Below are 24,642 nucleotides of genomic sequence, written 5' to 3' on the forward strand. Positions count from 1 at the left end.
GATAGGAGACTTTGATAAATAAGTGCGGTTTAATTTACAGCATTTACTGTCAACTAAACATTTTTGTGCCTAAATACTTTTAAACTTTAACTTGTATGTTAGTGACATTTGTGATTGTATGTTCCCACTTTTTTCAACTCGGGTAAGAATAAATGTCCTCTTGTCAAATATAATTGGACCCACAGTGTTCTTCATTTTGTGGTTTCCATTAACGTATGTATTGACAAGATCAAGATTTGTAAAGATGTATGTCAAGGAGACGCAATCTCTTCAAAAGTCTTCATGGCAGAAAAAGGAATCAGGTGAAACAGAGCTATTTGAACAACTTACGATTTGCACAAACTCCTGAAAACCTGCAGCTACAATTCTCAGTCTCAGATGCAAGCAAGAAAACTGGACTTAAAATTAACCTGAGTAAAACCAAAGTCACGTTTAACAGCTTTGTTCAATCTAAGAAAATGTATGGAGATTAATGGATACCCGAAGAAGTCAAAGGTTATGTTTACCTTGGAAAACAAATCAGAGCAGATGTGGAAGAAATCAACAGTAAAAATGGGATGGAGTGCATTAGATCAATGCATACTACCAGTGCTCACTTAAGAGTTAGAGATCTGGTCACTTAATGCAGGAAAGATACAGAAACTGGCCGACACAAAGGACAATGGAAAGATGTATGCTTAGAATAACAAGAAAAGATGAATCCGAGAACCAACCAAAATACTGAAAGAGTGAAAATGTTAAAGGGGCAAAGGGCCGGACACTCTTCAAGAAGAACAGATCAAGGATGGACAAAGGAAGCTGTTGAATGGATACTAAGATGAGAAAATAATTAGGATATGAACTCATAAAAAATGGAAAGATGAAATCATGCGCTTTGCAGGCGTAACATGGAAAAGAGAAGCTGTAGATAGAAGCAAGTGGAAACATCTTGAGGAGGCCTTCATCCAGCAGTGGTTCGATAAGGGCTGATGTTGATATTTAAACAAAAAATGGGTGCATGTGTGTTTACTCATTTTGTTTATTTTCATCCAAATGTGTTTTGTTCTCAAAGTGCTGTTAGGGCCCTCCAATGTTTGTTTGTTTCAACATCCTTATTGCCTATTATATATAGAAGTAGAAAACACAATGCAGACTGTATTTAATAAGTTATTGAGCTTCATGCTTATGCCACAAGATGGTGCTATTGCTTTAACTAAAACAACTTTGGCTACACAAAACGTGACTGAGAGTTTGAGTAATGGATCAAACACATAAAGTTCATGTGAACCAATACAATGTTTATTTCTTAAATAAGTACATATTTATAACAATAACATTTGTTAGGACAACGACATGCATTATCAATAGAATATTTATGTTTGCTTCATTCCTCAGGTGCCACATACAATATCTGTTCCTGTTCACACACAACATGTAGAGTGACTTCCATTTGTGTCATTTTGCACAGATTGTATGAACATATTAACAAACTATATTTTTGCATTACACAAAAAGGGAACATTTCTTTTGTGCATAAAAGCTTGTTAGGAAAAGGTCAGCATGTACTCATTCCTATCCATTTTAATGTAATCTTTGTGTTTGGATATGTATCACTTTATGAGAGATTGTATTTGGGCTGAAAGCAAAATATATAAATATACATGGAATTAAATATTTATCATGGTTTTAAGGTTTACTAGCCGTTGCATGCACCACATATTGTAGCATTGAATCCTCCACTGTGCTTCTCAATGGCCTATTATAGCACAGCCCTCTGTACTCCACTCCAGTGTTGCTCTCTTAAAGGGCTTTTATGCCCTTCACATTACACAGTATTTGCTCTCCTATCGCACAGCTGCTGTGCTCGGTTGACCCCTGTACCGACCCACTGCGCAGAACTGAAGGCTCTTTGACAGGAGGTTCTGTGAAAAAGACAGCAATACAGCACTGGGATGTGTGATTTCATTGCACACTGTTTCTATTCAAATCAGACCACTGGTAGTACATTGGGTATCTTTAGTGTCTTATTCTCTCAAATGTGTTCTGAAAATAAATTTGTTTTGTTTCTAGTTTTGGGGATTATTTTCTCCTTAGATTATTCTGTGTTGTTCTTGCTGTCTGTTCAATAAAACAACAAGTTCACATTTCTCAAAAGTCTGTGCTCACAGTAGAGACAATTCAATTCAGAGTTATTGTACTCTGATAGCAATACTTTTAACAGTAATGGTGCTGTAATTACAATGGTGGTGTCTCGATATGCTAAATTGTTTAATTGATCTATAAAATATCAAGTAAAGTTAAAATACTGCTTTGGTGGCTTTGGTGGTCTATTCATGCTATCCAGGTGAGGAAGATGAATGGCTGGGATCATTTGTTAGAGAGTAATGGATCTGAACTTCAGCACATTGTTTCCTGGCTTTCAAATATCAGGATATAGCTGGGTCAATACAATTCTGTGATGGTTGACATTCAAAACTAAAATTATCTGACCATTTGCATGAAAGTGGTTGTATTAATGTTATCTTTTCACTAAATGTAGTGCAAACAGAAGTGAGCTCAATCTTCCTCATGGCTCCACAGTTCTGTGCTCGAAAGCTCTTGCAGTGAAGGGGGTAGGTGTGAAGTGGGGGATGGTGGGATGAAATTCCTAGTAGACTAATGTTCGGTTTCAAAGCCATTGACTATATGTGCCTCATAATCTTAAACTCTGTGCTCCAGCAACCTCTATCCCAGTTGGCAAAGAACAAAACCTCAAGCTGCCCTACAAGATCTTTACAATGCAGGTTGAAGTCACTAATCCTTTAACTACATTTTCTTTTCATTTCTTTTTTTGCTCCAGATTATGAGTCATGCTAAGGAGCTTTTCAGGTCTATGGACAGCAGACACTTCATTGGGAACTAAATATGGCACAGCTGTTGCAATGTACAGCAGCCTCAGTAAGTCAAATTATTAAACTCAGTTATTTGAGTCAAATTACCAACTTGGTAATGAGTATAGCATAAGGCATTGTGTATTAATGCACTTTGAGGGAAATAAACAAAAGCCTGTGATTGCAAATGGCATTTTGAGAGAAAGAAAGAAGTACTGAAGTGCTTAAACTGCAAAAATATTGCAAAGATCGTGAAAACCTGTTACTAACATTTAGTTAACCATTTGAGAATGTTCTGTGCTTCACAGCTCCTAGCTCACCTGCAAAAAACCTGTTTTGCTGGTACATCTTTATGTCTGGGGTTGGGTGAATGATAAGTACAAGAACCACTTACTTTAGACTCATTACGCTGTTTATTCTCCAAATCAGTTCCACCTGTCTGTTGTCAGCTGTCATTTCCACCTGCCCTCAGTGTAGTTCACTTTCAGTCTAGCCATGAAATTGGCAATGTGGTGAAATAAGGTACGATGTACTGGACAAGTGTGTAACTCCCAATAACTGCATTGTGAAATCTCAGCTTTCTGATTTATTTATTATTTTGAGTGTGTGAAGGGCTTTAAAGGGCAAATTTACAATCAAGATGTTACAATGGTAAACAATAAACATCATGTGCCACGGTTTAATGAGGATCTAAGATCTCAAACTTGATGGTCATAGAGTAGAACAGCGATGGAACAACACTGATCCTCCTGTTGACAACGAAATGTGGAATCTCCGTCTTAAACACTATAAATAGAGTTTGAAAGCAGCAAAAGACCAATTTTTTCCAACACTGATCACCAAAAGGAAAAACAAAGTCCACTGTATTCATCACAAGGCCTTAGTCAACCCTTCATGCCAGTCTCCTGGTTTTCTGCTTTTCTTTTCAGATATATAATACATGCACAACTTAAACTGAACACTCCCTTGAAACTATTAAAGAGAGATCACGACAGAGGAGCTACAGACAATAGTGTCTAAACTTCACTCCACTATATTTAATATGGCACCCTGGATTATGTTGCTCCTGAAAGAATGTATGCCCGTTATCTGACCCATTTTAGCTGATAGTGCGAAGGCCTCTTTAACAAGAAACAATGCATCTTTGAATCTAACAATGTCAAATGTAAAACCCCCGTCAACAAACACATTCCGTCTCCCGAGGTTTTAGAAAATTATTGACTTATTTATCATCTTCCTTTTATTGGCAAAGTAAAATGAAAAAATGAGTTACTTGCCAGAAATGTTCTGTTCGAGAACATTCAGTCCATGGTGTGTCTGTAATAACCTTCACTTAGCAAGCGACTGGCTTGCTTTCAGTTCTTGTTAAGTTGCATCTATTGGCCACATTTGACACCACTGAACATGAAATATTGTTGCAATGCTTGTCATATGTTGGCCTGTCAGGATACATTTAATTTCATAAAGCGAATTCACGATCTAGTGATGTCCAGTTTGGGGTTCCCCAGGGTTATATCCTAGGCCCAGCATGTATGCACTGCTGCTGGGTGACATTTTGAGGAGTCACTTTTACACAGATGACACACAGATGCATAAAAAAAACTGGAAGACTTTGAATGGGAAGCCATTTATGCTTGCTGTTAAAATACATTTGCTGTGGCGTTGCAGACCTCCCTGATGAGAAACAATAGGCTAAAGCATGACTTGTGACACCATAAATATTTGACGAGTGAAAACTACAGAATAAGTGAAAGTCAGACATCAGAAGTTCCTTTTCCTGTCACATGGTGCTCTGAGCACTCTGCCTGTGCACCTCCATGACTCACAATCACTTCACTGCACCAGGGGACATTATAAACTGTCAAGAAACCCCCCCATAACAGCTGCCTACCAGCTGAGTCTGTGTGCGTCAGCTGTCAGCGGGTTCGCTCTGCCTTGGGGTGGGGCTGGAAAATAGTTTTCCAGTCTTTGTTGAAGGTAGCGCATGCTGAGTGAAACAGGCTTCATATTGCTTGTGACTGGTGTGTACATGTATAGACAAGTCTGTAAGCCATGTATATGTATTTATCTTTATCAGGGGCACAAACATTAAATCCTAAAGATTTCCTGCCTTGTGCTTTTAATAACGAATTACTGTAATTTTAATGACACATGGTTTACAGAAGGAATTCAGTCAGATCCACAGTATAATAATAATAATAATAATAATAATAATAATAATAATAATAATAAAAATAATAGCACTTTCCTTTAAGAAATTGGAAGCGTTGTATCATTTTGTCTGGTATGCTTTTATAAACGTGCCTATGCAGATGAGTTTCTGAGTCCATTCAGTCATGTAACATAATAGCAGTGTATGTACTTACTAGGCAAAGATCAAAGTGCTGAATCTGAAAGAGCTTTTTTTATGGCAGGGCACATTGTTAGTCTCATCTTTCATCCGAAAAAAGGTTTAGCCATTTGATTGTGCTTTAGGATTGTGCACTGTTTTTTTAACAACACCACCATGAGAGATGAGCTAGTTAAGCCTTTAAATGAAGGTATAACTATTTAATGCAAGATGAAATATTGTTCAGTATTGTATTTTACATTTCAAAAAAAGCTATACTCTGTAGCCTACTTGCATTCAGCTTCTGGCTCAGTGACTGGTTGGTACTAACGCGGCCTGGATTAGGGAGATCCTTTTTATTACCTCATTCTTGCCAGACGCCCTTACTCTTGTCTGCCACACAACACTGACTTCTGTGGCTGACTAGTTGCCAGCAGGGCGTGATGAGATCATCAATTGTAGTTTATATTTTGACCGTATTGTTGCCCTTTTTCTTTCTGGCATTTTGACAACAACAGACCTGTGACTGCCAGGACGCGTCAGGACACCGTGTACCCATGTTGAGTCACCACATCGTTTGTGTCCCGCACCAAAAAGGAAAGGGATATAGTGCAAAAGGCAAAACAAGGAATTACCAGATTAAGACTATTAGGATCATCCCATTTGAGAATATATTGGTGCTTTTGGAAGTTAAATAAATATTAAGTGCTCCCACCAGAGGGAAAATCACAGACAGCAGCATCATGTCAGATGTTTGCCAAGTTACACTGCCTGGAGTGGTGGCAACCATTAGGCCTAGCTGTGGGCCCCTAGGGATTTAATTTCTCCTATAACAGTCTTATAGGAGTTTTTGTTTTTCTCTCTTCCATGCCTTTCTACACCTTATATTGTTTGAATCTGTGAAGTGCTCTGTGGCTACCTTGTGAAGGGCACTATACCAAATTCCACAGTGATTGATTGATTGATCTCAGACATGGGTACAGCTCATCCACTTTGATCACATATTTAAGACCAGCAATGATGTTTTACATTTCATTCTGGGTTACCAAGGTTGTTTTATTTTGCCCAGTCTTTACTTGTTGTCCTGACCAGACTCATGGTAACTTGTAAATTCCTCACTCAAGGGTTAGTTTCTGAAGGATGTTTGGGGTTTTCATCAGTGGTCACAGTATTCCTCACTTTTCGTACAGTCTAATGTATCATAACTGTGAGGGTATCTATTTAGAATGTTTGGAATAATAAAGACCCTATATCACATGTATTGCTGAACACATTATTTTAATTCCACGTTTTCAGCTCCAGACCTCTTCAGATTATTTACTTTGCTTTTACCTACTTCATCAATAGCGATATTAATAGATGTGAAAAGCTACTATGATATATACGGTACCCTTTAAAATGTCTATGACCAGGCTGTGTCAATGAAATACTAACTGAACAGATTTGTATTTCAATAATCTTTGTTAAGCCAGTGCTGGGTAATGTGATTCTTCATTTACTCAATATTTAACAAAATATTAGTTCAGTCATAGGCAATTTTTTATTTATTAAAAATATATACATACTGAATGACCATACAGGTAAAACGGTGTACTTTACCCACTTGTTTAAGAAGATCTCCTCAAATACACTACAAATATTACATCATAAAACATATTACTTTAAAAAATACATTCATGACTTTCTGATAAATACACAAACACCCACCTATATAGAATACAATTAGTACACTATTTTTAAAACAGCAACAATAAAGAAAATGTGGAAAATACAAACCAATAAATAACCCCAATACCAAAAACAATATTTCTTAATAAATTGGCAGATGCATGAAGTAATGGCACATAATGCGGAAGCTGTAAAACAAAGTAATGATATGATTGGGTACATTTCTGAGTGTAAGGAGATATTTTGGAATTGCAGCTCAGAAACCAGCAGTCTGTGTCTTTGCAGGGCGGCAGTGATAAATTCCTGAGTTTCTATAGCTACCACAACTAAAAATTATCTGTAATCCTAAAAGTTTCAATGGATTACTAGAACTGAATTTTAAAAAAGGCTACAGGTGAAAACCATTTGGCATTGGAAAGACATGGATTTGCCTGCACCTTAAGAACTTAAAATGTATCACGTGATATCATACTGTACATATATACATTTCTGCATGTATTGTTTTGCTAAAACCATTCACTGAGATTGTGCACGTTTAATTACATGGACAGAATAAAATCGCATACAACAAATCAAAACACAGGAATTATGCGATTTCTAGAAAGTTCAAGCAATTGGGAAGGTTTGCCTTCTCATTAAAATAATTCTAGTAAAGAACTTATAACGAGGAACATACATACGTTCAAGATGTCAAGGCATCTAAATTGGTCAAAGCTGACCATAGCAACTGTAGATTCTACTATGCCGTAGCCTTGTCTGACCTCAGATCTGTGGTAACTGGCTATTGAGGGAAAGCATGAAACCCATCAAAAGCACTATTCTTCATTCCATTAGGAAGTTAACATATTTTACAAGACATGCCTACAACAGCAGGAAAACTAAGGTTGTATCTCGATCGTATGTATGTTCGTCCTCCTGTGTTTTCAAACTACCATACTCACCGATCAGTTAAATAAAATTATTATATTATTCATTTAATTTTAGTTCAGTGTACTTTAGAACCGTATTTGAGAAATGGTGAGTTAAGTTGAGGTTGTTGATGTATAGCCTGCATTACAATATATATTTGTCAAGTCTTTAGGAATGTTTTCTTGTCATCTGGCCGTGCGGATCAGTTTCAGTGCGCAGTGGTTTCGTTGTTCTGCACTGTGTGAACCCAGTCGATGATCACCAACGGCACGGTGATAAGAGCGCTGATGACTCCGGCTGTCAAGAAAAGAATGGGCTGGAAAAGAGAAATAAAGATGTGCTTTTAAGGATTTTGTGCTTGAGCTTGTTCTTTTCATGAAAACAGATATTTTTACAAATTCAAATCAATACTAGAATTAGCATGAGCTGCTGTCGAAAGTTCCTTAGTGATAATAAAGGAGAATAAACTGTTCTTTAAGATCATTAAACAAACACAAGAGACTTCAGCTGTCTTTGAGGCTGCATTCCCCTCAACATAAGGAACGCAGTAAAGAAACTTTAGATTTCAGATGAAAACCGCCGTTATTGTGTAAAATTGTAAGCAGAAGCACAACATATTTCTCCTTTAATTACAACCTAACTTTATTTTTAAGATCTTGATTCTTTGTATAGGTTTAAATGCACAAAATCACTCCTAAACATACCATTATCCTCTTTTTAAAAGGCAGGGAATCATTAAGTTTCAGATATATTGCTGCCGGCAGAATGAAGATCAGCATATTGGCCGATGTTGCACCTGTAAGGATCAGATAAATATATTTTGTTAGCTTTTGAACCAAATTATGTTAGGGGTAATGCAAGAGAGTTAATTAAAAAATCAATAGACATACCTATAACAGCAAATATGTCTTTGATTGAAGGTATAAAGATGACCAGAAGCACACATAACGCCAAAAGAATAAACGTGACCCCAATGTGCAAGCTCCACTTAAACTGTTTCTGCTTCATCAGCTCCAGAGCAGAGGAACGCACCTATCAGGACAAAGCATATGAAAGAAAGTCACCAGAAAAGACTCAAACCCCAAGAGCAACTCAACGGTCTTCCTTCTGACGATGTAGGACAAACTAGGCCGACAATTTGGGTTTCCTCAGGGCAGCGTTACAACACAGCTGTGCGAGTCAGCACATCAAAGGGAGCCGACTCGGCCTGTGCCAATATTAAAAAGAATACAAACAAAATAATCATACTTACAACAAAGAACAGAACTGGTACAGTGAGTATGACTGCAGTGAAAACAGCCAGGCGCACAATGAGGATGAGGATGTCGTCATGACGGGAGTACGTGTGGAGCAGCTGATCGTTCACATAGCCTGTTTGGAGAGAAGTGGGATTTTAAGCCTGTTGGCATCAACCCCATCCACCCCACAAACATATCTTTCTAACTTTAGTGAATTGGTTTAAGTCAAATATTTATCTGAGCATCACACTATTTGACAGTGCCTGAAATCAAGATGAAATATAAACAAAATAATGTGTATCATCCACAGGAATAAATCAAGAGGCATGTCCGGACTTACTGTAAAATGTCAGGTAGCCAAACACAGCTGTCAGCAGGTACATCACAAACATGGAGAAAAACGAGACTTTGGACACAGCTTCCATTTTCTTTATTGAGCGACTGAAGAGGGAAAAAAAAGAATGTGATTGAGTCATTTAGTCACCAGTTAATGTGTCTGTAGTACAATGCTGAGATGACTGTAAATATGCATCACATTCATACGGTACATTGTTGTATGCTGTCAAACAAAACTGATGCACCACAAAGTTTGAGCTGCTATGAAAAGGATGGCAATGAACAAATTAAAATGTAATTACGTATGAGTGAGAAACATTTCTGTCAAATAACAGTATTAGAGTACATGTCACAGTTCACATTTTAGATTACATGTAATTACATATTAATACATTTTATTTAAACATCCTGAGGAAACCAAGCTTGACTGATTAGTATAAAACACCTTACTCTTTAAGTTCACTGTAGATGGGAAGAACAGATGGGTGACACACATAGGCAAATAAAATGGTTGGCAAAGCATAGATGGTCTGTAAAGAAAAAATAATATTATTTCTAAAAACAAACTCATACGTCAACTTGCATTCTCCTATTTTTAATATTATAGGTTAACTTCTGCTTCCTCTAGGTTCAAATACAAACGTCGGCTTCAGATAATGGCCTAAACCTGCAGTTCACCTATTTGTTTAAGTCTTTCACTTTGCAGCATCTCAAAGCTTTTAGAATGTGGTTTATCAGTTTATTTTACTTAATTTCTCTATTAAACCATTAACCATTCACATGTAACATCATCTTGGACAAATCCTCTAACTGGTAAGGTCAAAGGTCAGACATGCCAGCAAGTTTCTGTGCAGCAACTGACTTTTGTCACAATAGAGATGTTCAATCACACCATGTAACCCAATAAATAAAGTTTCAGAAGCATGTAAATATAATTTCATTACACCAGTTTGTTTAGCTCCACACAAACCCCCTTGAAGCTCTTACAGAAATACCATACCTTGCTGTTAAATGATATGTATGACTCTTCACATGTTTCGTTATGGGTCACAAGAGTGACATTCAGCTCAATGCCAGGGCAAGGCAATGTAAATTTCTTGAAGATAACCTAAAAATGAAAACACAGATATGTATGTATGTAATCATTGTTCTTCAGAGAAAGATGTTCACATATATAGGAGCATATTCAATGAAATGTACTCACCACAAATAGAAAGAACACCATACATCCTAAGGAGAATCCACTAGTGTATCCAAGATACCCTACATCAAAAATAAGCCATTAGTGGTGTTTTGAAAAGCTGACACATCCTCTGTCAGCATCACCTTTCAGCTTTGGCTACACGTCTTTCCCTACCAAATGAGCCCTTCAATTGTTTAGCCTGTTTGCAAACTGGTTCTCACTTAGTACTGAGTTCCTGTAAATTCATTGAGCCATCTGAGGAGTATTGCGCAACTCGAAAGCGATCTGACTGGATTCATACAAGACACAGTGCACCCAGAACACATGTAGACATTCAGTAATTTGCTTACAGTTTTGAGAAGGAAAACACTGGTATATACAGGTCAGAGATTTTGGAAGGCTTGTTGAGTCAGTCAGATTCAGCATTGCAATAGTTTGGACATTTATTACACAATATTTCTCAGCTATTGACCTTTTTGCACAAAGGACTGTATTCTGATATCACAGAATTGAATTCTCATCCAGTCAGGTTCTTATGTGATAGAATGATAATGGAGTAACATCCAATAGTAATTATGCTACAATTCCATCAATTTAAGTCCAATGCATTTTACCATTTGTTGCTATACAGTCCTCTTTTAAAATACAAAAAGATAGCATGTGTCATATTTAAGTCATCTATAAAGTATAATGCTTAAAAAAGTGGGATGCAAAACAAAATCGAATGCTTCAGTCTATACTATAGATGTGTAGACAGACACTTACCTAAGGTCTTCAGAAGGCACAGTGGTAGGATGACAGCAATAGTGACAATAACAATAAGATTATTTCCATCAACATACCAGGCCCTAAGCAGAAAACAAACAAACAAACAAAGATTATTACTGAAGCACTTAATCCCTGACTAATGTGTACATAACCGAAGTTTAACTGCCACCCTTATTTCAAGACCTGAAAGACAGCAATGATCTTAAGGAGCTTCTTTTTGCTTTGTAAATATGGATTTATATTCTATAACATGCAACCATTGAAAGGAAATATTTATATATTTAAATTAATATGCATGCTATGGCCCTTCCCTGCATCTGTAATGCCTATCTCTTATACTGCAGTATCTAAACATGTTCAGAGGATTCGTACTTACTCGTGACCATCGTCCAAGCCAGACATATATTTGATGACCAATGGGAATTCATTTTTCACAATGAACATGTAAGATAGGATTGCTGTGTGGAAAAAAATACTGGCTTTAGTTTAGAAAATTTGAATAATTGTTACACAAAGTTTAAATCATTGATGGAAAGTAATATTATACAGTTCTGAAGCTATACAGATACAGATGTAATGCATTTTCCTTATCAAATACATGCAATTTGTTAGATATTGACATAGGATGTAACTAGAATGTCTTGAAAACATTTTTAATTCCTTAAACTATTTTCCAATTATACACTAGTAGAATTGCACCTAAAGATCACAAGCTTTATTGATCTATATCAGGTAAACTGTATATTGGATTAAATTGAACAGCACATTTTATAAACAAATATGAACAGGTTTAGTGTGACTTTTAGCCGGTGACTTTTAGCTCTAGCATTGAAATGTAATTCTACTAATACTGTTACAGCAAAAACAATGCCCTGACTGAGAACACTATCATTATTTTGAATCTTGGATGATGCCATCATCCAACACAACTTGGAATTCACCTTATGACTCTTAATGGTCTTTATGAAAGCAGAGAACCAACCAACTGCACACAGCAGTGGAATTTAGTGTGAGCACGTCAGTTTGTGTAAAAAGACAAGGGGCTTCACCACAGTGTTAACTTCATGTCAAGTTTCAACCTCATCCTTTGAGGTTTCTGTCCCTATGACTCCGGTAGGGATTGGCTCACCAAGCTGGGAATAACCTGGACTCAGACCTGTGATCTATAGGCTGGCGGTGATTTTTTACTAGAGGAGCCCAATGCCTGTTTTATATGAGACTGTAGAAACTGTAAAAGTGGCTCCACTTTCAGATAACATCTAATACAGCAGTATCTCACCTCCGATGTTCTGCAAAAATGTTGATCCAAATACTGCAAGCTTTCCAGGCATCCCAAATGCTTTAAATCCCAGGTCCTCATAAACCATACAATCTTAGAAGAAAGACAAACATTTTATTTTTTTCTAAAACCTCTCCACGTTTTGTGATCATATTCCAATCTCTTGATAAAGTGGCCATAGTGGCTATAATATCTCATGTGGTTATAATCTTGTATGCATTAACATAGATTAACATAGGCAGCAATTTGATGGAAAATTTGACATTTTTCACAGGATATTTTACTTACTGCTGCCAAACTGAAGGAACCAAACATATAGTATTTTGTAACTTCTATCCTTAAGAAAATGTATTTGATTTATTACTGTTCTCACGGTCAACTACACGTTTCGGCAGGCTAGACACGGCATTTCACACTTTTCATTTTGCCTCTTAACATTTATGGAGCATTTTTAGTTATTTTTTAAATAATTTTTAAACCTGTATTAGCATTATATTTACATAATGTACCAGCTGTTGTCTGACAACAAATAATATGATAAAAAAGGGTTCCCTTGCAGATTAACAAATGTATGCTTTTCCAAGACAAACCCATCTGCAATCTCTAATGTAGTACATGTTTTAGATTACGTTCATCAGGATTCAATGAAAAGAAGATGAGACTATCAGACATACCTTCTTTTTTAGAACATCTCAGCAGCAGGTTAATGGAATACAGTGACAAGAGTGTAACTGACAGTAACATAAGCCTGTGTGGAAAAAATAAAGTTTAGATTATGTTTATGATACAGTTAAGGAATTTATCATAGGTTAATATGCATATGCTTTCAAGTTTTTAAATTTAGTCAGTGCTGATAACAAAATAAGTAATTCAAGAAAATTAGCCACAATTCTCTACTTAATTAAGTCACAGTCATTTAAAGTTTCAAAATAGTGAAATGTAATAGTTATCCCTTGTTATATGAGCGTAATTCGTTACAACAGCTGACCACAAATCTTTTAATTGACGAACAATGTCCTAATCCAAAACTAACAACACTCGACGAACAAGTTGTGTCTGGACAGGTGTTATAGTGTAATTTGTGACGTATTGTACGTCTTACACAGACGCAATGCGATCGGCCACTTTGAGAGCTGAGCTCCCTTTGTGTAAGAGTGAAAATACGCTTGTTTAAAGGAATAACGGGTATTAATTTCTGTGTCTCTTAAAACTGAAATTTCATATATCGAGGGATTAGTGTATTTACAATGACGATAAAGCAGCCAAGGCCATGTTAGAAAATAATAGTATTGGAATTAACAAAGTCTCAATTCCTCTATGTTTATTTAACCCTAAAAAGATATTCCTTTTACATGATTCAAAGGCCCTATATTTGACCAAACTGTGATTTTTTCATTGAAGCATATTGTAATTTTAAATTAATTAAGTAACAAACAGATGTATTATTTATAATTTATTCTCTGGCAATGCTTCATATTAAAGAGCATAAACCATGATCTGAAAGATTTAGTTACTTCCTTTCTACACTACCACCAAATTAACTTTTCATTTCCTTCTGGTTAATTATCATGCCAAGTACAAACCTTTGCCGAAATACAAGAACCATATATCAGGAAAACAAATAGCACTACTTTATCTAACAGAGACTTAATCTAAAATATATAGACTTCTCTGTTAAGCAAATCTTATGTACATAATATAGAAAACTGAGTGTGTAATATTTATAATGAACAGAACATTTATTTAGTAGCATAAGCAGACCTAGATGAGAAACCAACTGGAAGAAAATGCTGCTTAGATGTTGTTTATCTTAGGTGACATGAACACTGCAAAACTGTGTTTATATTATCTATGTCATGCCCTAACATTGTAAGAAGAAAAAGCTTGAAAAAAAAATTCAGAGATTAATGGTGGCTTGTAAAACAATTGTGAACTCACATATCCACTATGCTTGTTGACAAGAACTCAGGATACAACCCATACAAATATATTGGCAGTACGTTTTTAGAATCCTTGCAAGACATGTGTCATTTACATATGAGTTGTCAATAACATGTGCATAGTGCTCTTCCAGTTGTAACAAGCCAGTGATGATTTTAGACACAACAAATAATGATTTATAATGAAAGACTAAATTAAAGAACATAAAGCTGAGCACACAGTAATACAGGAAAACTATATGATCTCCCTTTTGCTTTTATTAAGGTAAAGGTACTACTGTACTATGAGGCAAAATTACTGCTGGCAAACTTTATATTTATACTGCTATTACTGGCGGATTTTAGATGTATTTCTCAAACAACATGTTAAGCTTAATAGAGCTTTCTGCATTCTTGCTTGTGGTCTTCTATATATTAGCCTACTACACATTAAAATGCTGCATATTACAAAAGACACAATTCTTTCACATAAAAGAAAACCAATTAAACAATAACTTAGATGCAGATTCAATACAAAATAACATACTACCCTCAAAAGACCTAAAGCTAATGTAAAGATTTTCATACGTACGGAAACAAGACTAATCCAGTGTTAGACAGGGCATAGGAAAGACCCAGGATCCCGCTGCCCATAATTGCATTGCTGAGGTTAAAGACAGACATCGAGAATGAAGTCCTTCCATCATCCTAGACAGAAAAAAAACCCAATCAGTTCTCACAACAGGTTTTAGTACATAATAAATTATTTCAATTAATCGTAATTCTAAGACACCTTCATTTTCTCAGTTCAAGAAGCGATTCTATAATCTCTAGTGTACTTTTAAGTATATCCAAACGGTTTCATTTTAACCAAATTCTTGATCTTCCTAATTTCACTTAATTTCACAGCCACCTGTTATCCGAAATGTCCTGATTTCTGATTGGCCAAAAGTTGGTTGCCAGGGAGTTAATGTCACATGCTGAAGGTACACAAGTAAAAAAAAAAATGAATAAAACACTGAATCTTAAAACCAGATGTCTATATTATTTTATCGTATTGGAAAATGGAAATGCAAAACTTAAAACAAACATTCTAAATAACGATCCCATTCTACTTTGCACTGTTTCTTGTGGATAAACTGGATCTTGAAAGCTGAAATCTTGGGAGAACCAATTATGATTCCTGCTGCAGTTAACATGACATTTTAAAGCAGCTTAAAACATTAGAAAGCAATTGACTCCGGACTTACATTAGAATGAGTAGCATATTATTCAAGGATAATACATAAATGCCACATATTTTGTTTAATAAATTGTGCTATTCCCTAATTAAATCCATGGCTCTAAAAAATACCAAAGATTAAAATCCAGGATCTTATTCCATCTTATTTGTCTGATTCAACTGTGATACTTACATACTTCGTGTGCTTCGAGTGCAATTTTGTAAGGGTTGCTTGACTCTCAAACACTTCCTCCTCCTCCTCTAAGTCCCTGAAAAAACAAAGCATACAACATTAAATGATTATTTTGAAAAGTGAAACTTGATGTTCATTTAGAAAGTTTAACAGTCCATCACAATGAAGCTCATGTATATAGATGAAGTCCACAAGAAGCCCATGTGCAATGGCCCATGTGCTTCTTCATACATGTGCAATCTCAACACACATGGTATACCCTAACACAAAGAAAAGCAATTCCACACATTTTCACAAGCTAAGAGTTGGCTACTTGCAAACTAGTATTTATATAATGCATGTTTGTTTCATGGAGGAAACATCTGTGTGTTGTAACATTTGACAGCTGCTCACATGTAATCTAGAGGAAGCAGACATATTTGTGTGCCAAAACAGAACATCTCTGTTGTGGTCCAGATCAGGCGAGTGACACTGAACTTTGCTGTCACTCTTGTATCTGGACAATGAAAACAGGACTGGGGTCATTCATCAGTACATACATTTCAAGTGCACTTTTCTGGCTGTCCTCCAGATCATCTTCGTCTGCATTATCAAAGCTCTGCAACTCTGCCGAGTAAACCACTCCATTTCTCATTTTATATGAATTTATTTGTACTGGAAAAAGTAACAGTTGATACTTCAACTTGGAAATCGTGCACTTGCTCTGCATGAAAAGAGAGAGAAAGAGAAGTAAGCAAACGTACAAAAACACAAACTACTACATCATTGCACACAAAAAATAGGGAGTGTCGGATGGGGGGAAACAAAGCGCGTACAATACAGTCTAATATTAGTACTAATATCAAAATATAAAGAAGTCCACTAAGTCTATTGATTCTACGCGCCAATTTGGGGTGTGTGTATAATACTGATTTAAAAATGAAATTAATGTACAAAGCACATGGCGCGTTCATACAGGAAATCCCCCACCCCCCACCATACCTTACAACATTTACAAATATCTAAACACTTGTACAAATACAACTTAGTTAAGCACAAACACATGATATTGATAATATAGTACAAGTTGACATGTTTTCATTCGAAACAATGTAGCTAGTATCTCTCAGAGTGAACACGATGTAGCTATTTGTAACCAGTGTATAAATAAAGCGATTGTGCAATTCTTCATATTTAAAATTGGCAGAACTTACCTACTCGGCCAAAATGAACCAGACCTGCTCTAAAATGTGGTGGCTGGCTGATCTTCTTGTGTAAAAAACTGTTTGTCTTGTTGAAGATCTGAAGAGCCTGAAAGAAATGTGTGTGTTTGTGGGAGATGGTTTTAAATCTAAACAAATCCAAATCCAAATTGACGCAATATCACATGAAAAAAATAAATACATAAATAACAATAATATATATATATATATATCTATATCTATTAACGAATGGTTCCCTTCCAGAGCAGAAGCGTTTTGCTGTGTGTACACGAGTGCTCAAATTGCATCAGAAACTGGGAGGAGAAACCCTACTGTATTAATAATGAGTTACTAATAAGGAAGTGTCACCATAGTAGATATAAACCTTAATATGAGTGTAGTCTAGATTCATTATACTAGAGGTTTGTCAGATGCTATTTCTTAGTTGTTTTAATTATGTGTTGTTTTACTTCAGTAGCAGACTGACCTTTCTCAAAATGTATGTATGTATTTCAGTATCTCAAAATGTGTGTGTGTGTGTGTGTGTGTGTGTACATGTGTGTGTTTATATAATAATAACTGTATTTCCTCATATCCATATGCATACACATACTGTAACAGTGTCGGGAGAGGACAGATCAACCAGGATATGGTGGTGAAAAGGCACATTTTTTGTATTATATGCAGTGCTGGCCGGCTGTCCCTCTCTCAGCAGTTTCCCCTCAAATCCACTTCCTGGATGATGTGAATACATCACTGACACTGGCCTCCAATTTTGTGATTGCTGTAGGTCACTGGATCCTCATTTTGCAATAAAGTACCACTACGCCTATCATGCAAAACTGAGCCTTCAAATATGACGACGTCAAACTAGAACAGAGAATCTTAAAACGTCTAAATGGATTTGTAGATAAGGGATCAATTGTATTTAATGTTTCTTGGAAAAGTGCACATAAGCCATATGATATATAAGCCAGTCACATTTGTGAAAAGAGGGCTGAAGCTGATTAAAACAATCATGTTCCCGTAGTGACCTGGACTTAATATTAGTATCTTCTTAAAAAGCCCAACATGAGATCTGCATACTTCTTGCCTAACATTAGATTGGAGGGGAAGGAATTAGACAGAATTAATTTGTATAAAAGGCTGGGAGCTGAGTCATGCTGTCAAAGCATATACATATATTCTTGTTTGATGAGGGATATATTGTGCACTATTCACAGGTTGCAGGTTTGAGTCTGGACTATGTCATAGCTAACATGGGAACATTTTGGCTGAGTAAAATTGACAATTAGAATAAGCTGGAATTGTAAGCTAATTGAATGATTTCAAAAATGCTTTAAACATATAATGCATTCTTCAGTTTATAATTGCAGTGATAAAAGTGATATTGCATTTACAGACACAGTTCTGTTGTTCCTGTATACAAAGTATTTTATCATCACCATCACTGCAGCAAAGATATTGTCACCCTGCAGTTATGTTATAGCTGAGATGGTGATAAGGTTCATATGAAAGCCCTGGAGTCTCTGTCCGCAGTCTGGTTCTCTTTTCTCTAAATTCCAGTCATATGCCTTCTGTGATGTTAATATTTGCAGTTCATGTCTCAGTTTGGCTGTTTACACTGGATTGCACTTGTGTCTACCCTGATAGCATTTCCCCCCTTTATCATATAATTGTAAGTGGACAACCTGCTTCATTTCCCCAGTAAATTGAGTGTGCATAATAGGACAAGTGAAGCCATCTGTCTACAGTGGGTAACTGGCACTTCATCAAATTAAATGCCAGAATATATTTCAGTTGATTGAATGAAAAATGTATATTCAGTGCAACTATAAGCAGGGAAGCACTGATAAATCCCCTCCCCCATATCGTCATAGTGCCTGCTTTGTTATTTATAATAGCAATACACTTTTGGTTAAAAAAAAACCCATCCTATTTTATACAAAATTGAAACAAACCAAGACTGGGGGATGGAAGGTGAGTCAGAAGGGTGAGATTACAGATATAATCACAGAACTGCCTTTTGTCTTCATAGATGATCGCTGGATAGCAGCACAGTCAAATTGAATTACCTAGATATCAAAATCCTAGTCAACATGACTGGTAAAATACATGTGAACACAGTCTGTGATTTAATATGACTGTGACAATGTGGATCCCCCCTCTGAAGCCTCACGAATAGCCTCAATTACTGATCTGTTCAAAGCTAGAAGAAGAGCCTCGCAATACAGTGAGCAAGTGTCGGCATGCGCATGCGCATTACTGAACACCTTCGCTAGCTGCGAGGAGCGGGACCCAGGTGATGTAGGTATGTGTATATGTCAATTAGTGTTGACGTGGGATGATTTATGGTTGGTATTTGTTGTGGAAAAAACTCGAAAGACAATAAATAAAATCCATATTTACATTTAAGACACTTCTAGAAAAACGTCCCCGTGACAATGCCAACGTTATTTATGCACAGTAACCGTCGAAAACAGCCGGGAGTATCATTTCCCGGCCTGAAAATGTACAGTCCCCTTTCTTTGAGGATGAAATGTTAATATAAAACCAAATCTAATTATATATAATGTAAGCATTTGGTTCTGAGGCTTTCCTTTCAGTTTTGCATATTAGGGACAAACCTGACTTTGGCCAGTCGTCCCCTGGCTGTTGGTTTGAAACTATTGTTGTATGGATAATGCTTATTCGTATTCATAATCATAGTGATACTGCTATTACTTATACAGTAATAATCATATGTATTTTAGATAAACAATTGTACAGTAGGACTACATAACAAATCACGTCAACAGAAAACGTGTGCTATATTGTAGTAGCTACCTATTGTGATTGCGCTTGCGTGATTGATGCCTTCATATCGTCCCTTGCAATGGAAAATGTCTTTGAAGATGGGGATTCGTATTTGAATAAAGTAAATCACTTTGAATTACGGTATTGTTTTTTTTTAATTGCTGTATTTTTTGCTTTTAAATTAAACTTTATAATTTATATACACACAACATAATACAATCAATCAAATCAAATCAAATGAAACCCAGAATTCCTCTGTTCTATTTTAGTTTGAATACTTATGCAAGATGGATATGTTTGAGTCCACAGGTGAGTATCTGTTTTGAGTACTATTCACTGACTATAGTAGAAATAAATAAATAAGAATAACATTTTCAGACTGGAGATAAATATCTGATATTTAATTTTATCTGAAAGTTCGCCCAGTATCCTACAGAGCAATTACAGACAGAATATTATAATAATAATAGAGCAGAATATTAGATTTTCCATCTGGTGTTCCTTGAGAGGAGACCCCAAGTGTCACATTGATTAATTGAAATCTGTGTGCATTGCCAACCTGTCTTTTGGGAGTAATGGTACCTGGACAGGAGTGCATTGTGGGAAGATGGGACTGTTCCAAAAGTGTGGCTCTGTTGTTAACATGTAGTTTTAAGGCCTGGCTGAGTGGGGAATGTGAATGTAATGCTGTTCTCACCTGTTGCTGTTGTTCTATAAGGATGTGCTGGACTTGATCATAACTGTTTTGACTGTGATTTGTGTTTGTATTTTCTCCTCAGAAAAGTTGTTTGGTCTCCTGGAGGCCCTTGACACTGCCGAGCAGCTGTCAAAAGAGCTCATCCAGGAGAAGATAGTGGGTCTCTCCCACATCATACAGCCAGATGGTGTTTGTTGGTGCTGCCTCAGCTACCTTCAGATGTACCCCGATGTGAGACTTGAGACACTTTGCTATCATGCCCGTTCTTTTTATTTTTATTGTCACATCTTGATGAGTTTTTACACGTTTTAAGTCATTCTCCTGTATTGCTCTGGTCAGGTGGCTGATCATCATCAGCTCTCCATCCTGCAGGCCATGGAGAAGGTACTGAGAAGCCAGATTGAGGCCATCAGCTTCTCCACAGCCAAGGAAACCATCTCTGTGGCTCTCACAAAGATGGGCAGGCATGCGGTGAGCCACTTCCTCCTTTCAAGCACTATGAAACATGTACGTTAGACAAAGACCTTCATGGATTTTTGTATAATAGTTATTCTCACTTAGAGGTTTGCCAGAAACACTGCTCTCCCCAGAAAGCCTTCTCAAACTAACCCGCCTCCTCTTGTCTTCCCCTGACCCAGAAAGTGCCTCCGGACATCCAGCAGGCAGCCAGCGATATCCTGGTGTCTGTGGGAAGCAGGTTTCCGGGGGAGGTGACGGAGCACATGGAGTTTGTGTTCCGGGGAGATGTGGGAGCAGACCCTGTGTGGCTGAATATGCTGGCCTCTTTAACCCGAGCCATTGGTAAGTCTGCCAACTCCTTAGATTTCTGAAGCTACTGTGCTTTGTAGAAGGTGGTTTCTCATAGTGGAGATTTGAGGGCTCCAGTTGTCGTGGGATCTGTCACCCTATCCTTGCAAAGCATCTGTACACTGTGAGTGGACTGATAAGTAGCCTTAACTGCCTGTGTTCTGTGTTTGCAGTGTCTGGTATGGTGCACCGCCTCAGGGCTATTCTTGACTATGTGAAGTCTACCCTGATGTTGGCCAACGAGTTTGAGGCACACATGGCGTTCTGCTCAGGTTAGGAGAATGAGGTTTGCAGCTGATTCCTGTAATGACTGATATCCCCAAGGCGAGGATGTTTCTATTTTTGTTTAATGTTGAGTTCAATGGAGCTGAGCCGTGACTCGTGTGTGTGTAATGGAGAATGATCCCTGCCTCTGTTTGTCATCTCCCAGTGCTCAGTAAATTCATCAGGAGTATCGAGGAGTTTTCTGCTTGCTCTGGAGAGAGCCCTGACCTCACAGTGAGGAGGGAGGACTTTGCTGCCATCGTGGAGTCTGCCTTAAGAACCATTTTTAAGTTCTGGCCTGAGCCGGAGGTACGGTCCGCCGGGAAATGTCGGGTCACGAGTCAGGCTTTATGGCCCAGTGATCCTCTGCCTGCTTGTTCTGTGGGGTGCCTGAGAGAGTCATCTAGTAAGACTTGTTCTGAGTTGTTACTTCTGTAATTGCACTTTTGCCCTCTTGACATTCCCCACACTAACCTGTCTCTGTGCTGAAGCTGCGGGAGCCGGTACTGAATGCCTTGGCTGCCATGACCCCCCTGCTGCCCCCTAAAGCTCTCCAGGCGAATGTGCCCAGGCTGATCTCAGCAGCGTTGACACTGTACAAAGACGGAACCCACACTGACGCCCTCGGCCAGGTAGTGCTTTTTCTGCCGACTAGGATAACAGGTGTGGGATAGATGTCAGACAGGTTTAGGATTAAGGGTTTGGGTTGTTTGGGTTTTAATCTCACAGAGAGTTTTTAGTATGATACATTGTTTTAGAATTCATGTTAAAAGCTCATCACGGGATTCCAAAACGTATATTGTGTAGCCCATGAGTCGTGCTGATTGGAGTCTGTGAAAGAGTCATATATATTAGAGGATGTTTATCTTTCATTTTAGAACATGTACCAGATTTTGGAGGCGACCTTGGAGTTGGGCCACACTTTGCTCAACCCCTTCGTCCACGACTTGCTGGCCGTCCTGCACCAGGAGGTAGGTCCTGCTCTGCGGAGCTGCTGAGACACACCGACACAAGGCCACTGTACAAACTGACACTGTCTTTCTCCTTCAGATCAGCACCCGTCCGGAAAGCCGGCTGGCTGGACACGAGCACAGCAAGGTCTTGTGCTCCGTCACGCTGCTCGGTACGTCTCGCTTCTTTCATTCACCAGCACTGGTTTCCTTCTCATGCAGTGCAGGCTTTCAGGGGTGTTACTCTCTCATCGGTCAGGCTCTAGCTGTGATTGACATCAGCGTTGTTTGCTGATGCTGGTGCTGGCCTGGTGCTGATCCAATGGCCTGTCGAGTGACCTCACTTCTTTTTCAACAGCCAACGCCTTCCCATGGAAGGTGGGCGACTTTGTCATTTCTAAGCTGAAGAGCAGCAGCGAGCCGAGCAGAGCCGCTTCCCTGCTGATGCTCACACACCTCCTCAGCACTGCAGGTACCGTCCTCTCACCGCGCGCCCTGATCCGTTGCACTACAGTGCTCTCAGTGCTGGTTGACCTCCTGTTATCATTGTCACAAACCATGGTGACGTCTACCAACGCAAATGCAATACGGTTATATTAGCGTCATCGATACCTGCTGCCACGTCAGCTTGTTTTCACATGACCGGATCTCATTACAGGCGCAGCCGATTTCTTTATGTTGTGGGACCCCAGTGAACGTGAGTTTCAGGATTCCCAGCGCTCCTTCTCCCAGCGCTCTTGCTCCATCTTCTGCCTTATTTTGGGGCACAGAGCATTCGAGCTGAGAGAGCAGGTAAGGGCCACGGGGCCAGACTGCAGGGAAGGGTCGGGCAGCAACAGCCAGTCTGTGCATCTGACTCTCATCAGACTGACAGCAATGTAAGCTTAGTTTTCCACTGTATTTTGTGTATTATGCTTTAAGAATATAGATTTAATTTTTGTAGGAGAAAGATAAGACCCATTTTGTTCTGTATTTCATGATATTGGGGTTCTTCAAAAGAGGCGAACACAGCCTGCTTTATTTAATCTCACTGTGGTGGATGGCAGTTTCGTGTGCAGATTGACGGCCTATCTCCTCTGTCCTCCAGGTCCCTGAGATCATGGATGCCCTGCTGCCCTGCCTGCCTCTCCTGAGTGACGGCCAGCTGAGGTTGCCTGTTAGTCTGGCCACCCAGCACCCAGTGCAGGTGGCCAAGATGCTGCTGAGCTGGGCCCTGCCTCTGGACAGGTGAGCCTGACACAGGGGAGCTGTCTTTGTCAATGACTTGATACTGATTGGTTGGTGTGTCTCACTGTGGCTCTGTCTTCCCCAGCTCCTGGTGTAACCTGTGGAGGGCCTTTGGGGGTGAGGAGAAACTGTCCCGCAGGCTGCAGGTGTTCCTCATGGGGAAGCTGAGCGTCTTACTGGCTAGGGACCCGGCTGAGGACTGGGTGTCCGCTGCATTCATGACCTTGGCTGTGAGTCCCCAGAGACAGAACTCAGCCTGAGCTAGTATTATATTATTCTTATTATAAGTTAAACCCATACAGCCCAGGTCTGCAGCAGCAGCTATGGATAGAGAGAGACCTTTATATCCTGCTGGATTGATTCCCTGGGAGACCTGCAGTTGAGGAACATTATAGTTTTTAATAGGGCGCCTTCTCTCATGGTGAGTGTGACCCTGTGCTTTCCTCCCCGGTGTCAGGTGACCTGTGCTTTGCGGGAGCTGTTGACCGTCCCAGGGGCAGCGGGGGCCTTTCAGAAGGTCTTTCCTCAGCTCTTTGCAGCCGTTCTTCTCCAGATGGGCCGCAGTGAGGAGATCCCGCTGTCTGCTCAGGAGGCCGACACTCCCAGCCAGAGTGTTTGCAGGTGAGCGGGGGTCCCTGGATGAGCAGAGCAGCACTGGGGGGAAGAGGGTGTTTAGCAGTGCTCTACTGAAGCTGTACCAGTCCTGGGCCTAGCAGTGTCCTCTCCTCTCCCCTCAGAGTCACTGTACTGGTCATGCAGGCCCTGCTGCCCCAGGCCCAGCTGGGGACGGTGATTGACCAGATGGATCGGGACCTGGCCTGGGTGAA

The 24,642-nt window shown here is 38.7% G+C and overlaps 1 protein-coding gene across 1 annotated transcript; it reads right to left on the reverse strand.

The window, feature by feature from the left end:
* Positions 1–6,695: 6,695 nt before the first annotated feature.
* Positions 6,696–17,372, reverse strand: LOC136772004 (sodium-coupled neutral amino acid symporter 1). Its single transcript, XM_066724641.1, has 16 exons — positions 17,087–17,372; positions 16,433–16,596; positions 15,894–15,969; positions 15,071–15,186; positions 13,234–13,307; positions 12,560–12,652; positions 11,657–11,738; positions 11,278–11,360; positions 10,534–10,592; positions 10,330–10,437; positions 9,780–9,859; positions 9,334–9,434; positions 9,008–9,126; positions 8,646–8,787; positions 8,460–8,551; positions 6,696–8,071 (listed from the first exon to the last, which is right to left on the reverse strand). Exons 2-16 carry the CDS (start codon positions 16,525–16,527, stop codon positions 7,964–7,966), a joined length of 1,428 nt encoding a protein of 475 aa, XP_066580738.1. The 5' UTR covers positions 16,528–16,596; positions 17,087–17,372; the 3' UTR covers positions 6,696–7,963.
* Between the last annotated feature and the right edge of the window lie 7,270 nt (positions 17,373–24,642).

The sequence above is a fragment of the Amia ocellicauda genome, chromosome 15, assembly GCF_036373705.1.
Source record: "Amia ocellicauda isolate fAmiCal2 chromosome 15, fAmiCal2.hap1, whole genome shotgun sequence".
Lineage (NCBI taxonomy): Eukaryota > Metazoa > Chordata > Actinopteri > Amiiformes > Amiidae > Amia > Amia ocellicauda.

Bases quoted from the DNA above. Each gene is read 5' to 3' on its own strand.
- LOC136772004 (XM_066724641.1), bottom strand. From the start codon at position 16,527: ATGAGAAATGGAGTGGTTTACTCGGCAGAGTTGCAGAGCTTTGATAAT. The intron at 13,308-15,070 runs GTACGTATGAAA...TTTTCCACACAG, and splicing joins ACTGGATTAGTCTTGTTTCC to GCTTATGTTACTGTCAGTTA. The intron at 9,127-9,333 runs GTAAGTCCGGAC...CTCTCCAAACAG, and splicing joins TGGCTACCTGACATTTTACA to GCTATGTGAACGATCAGCTG.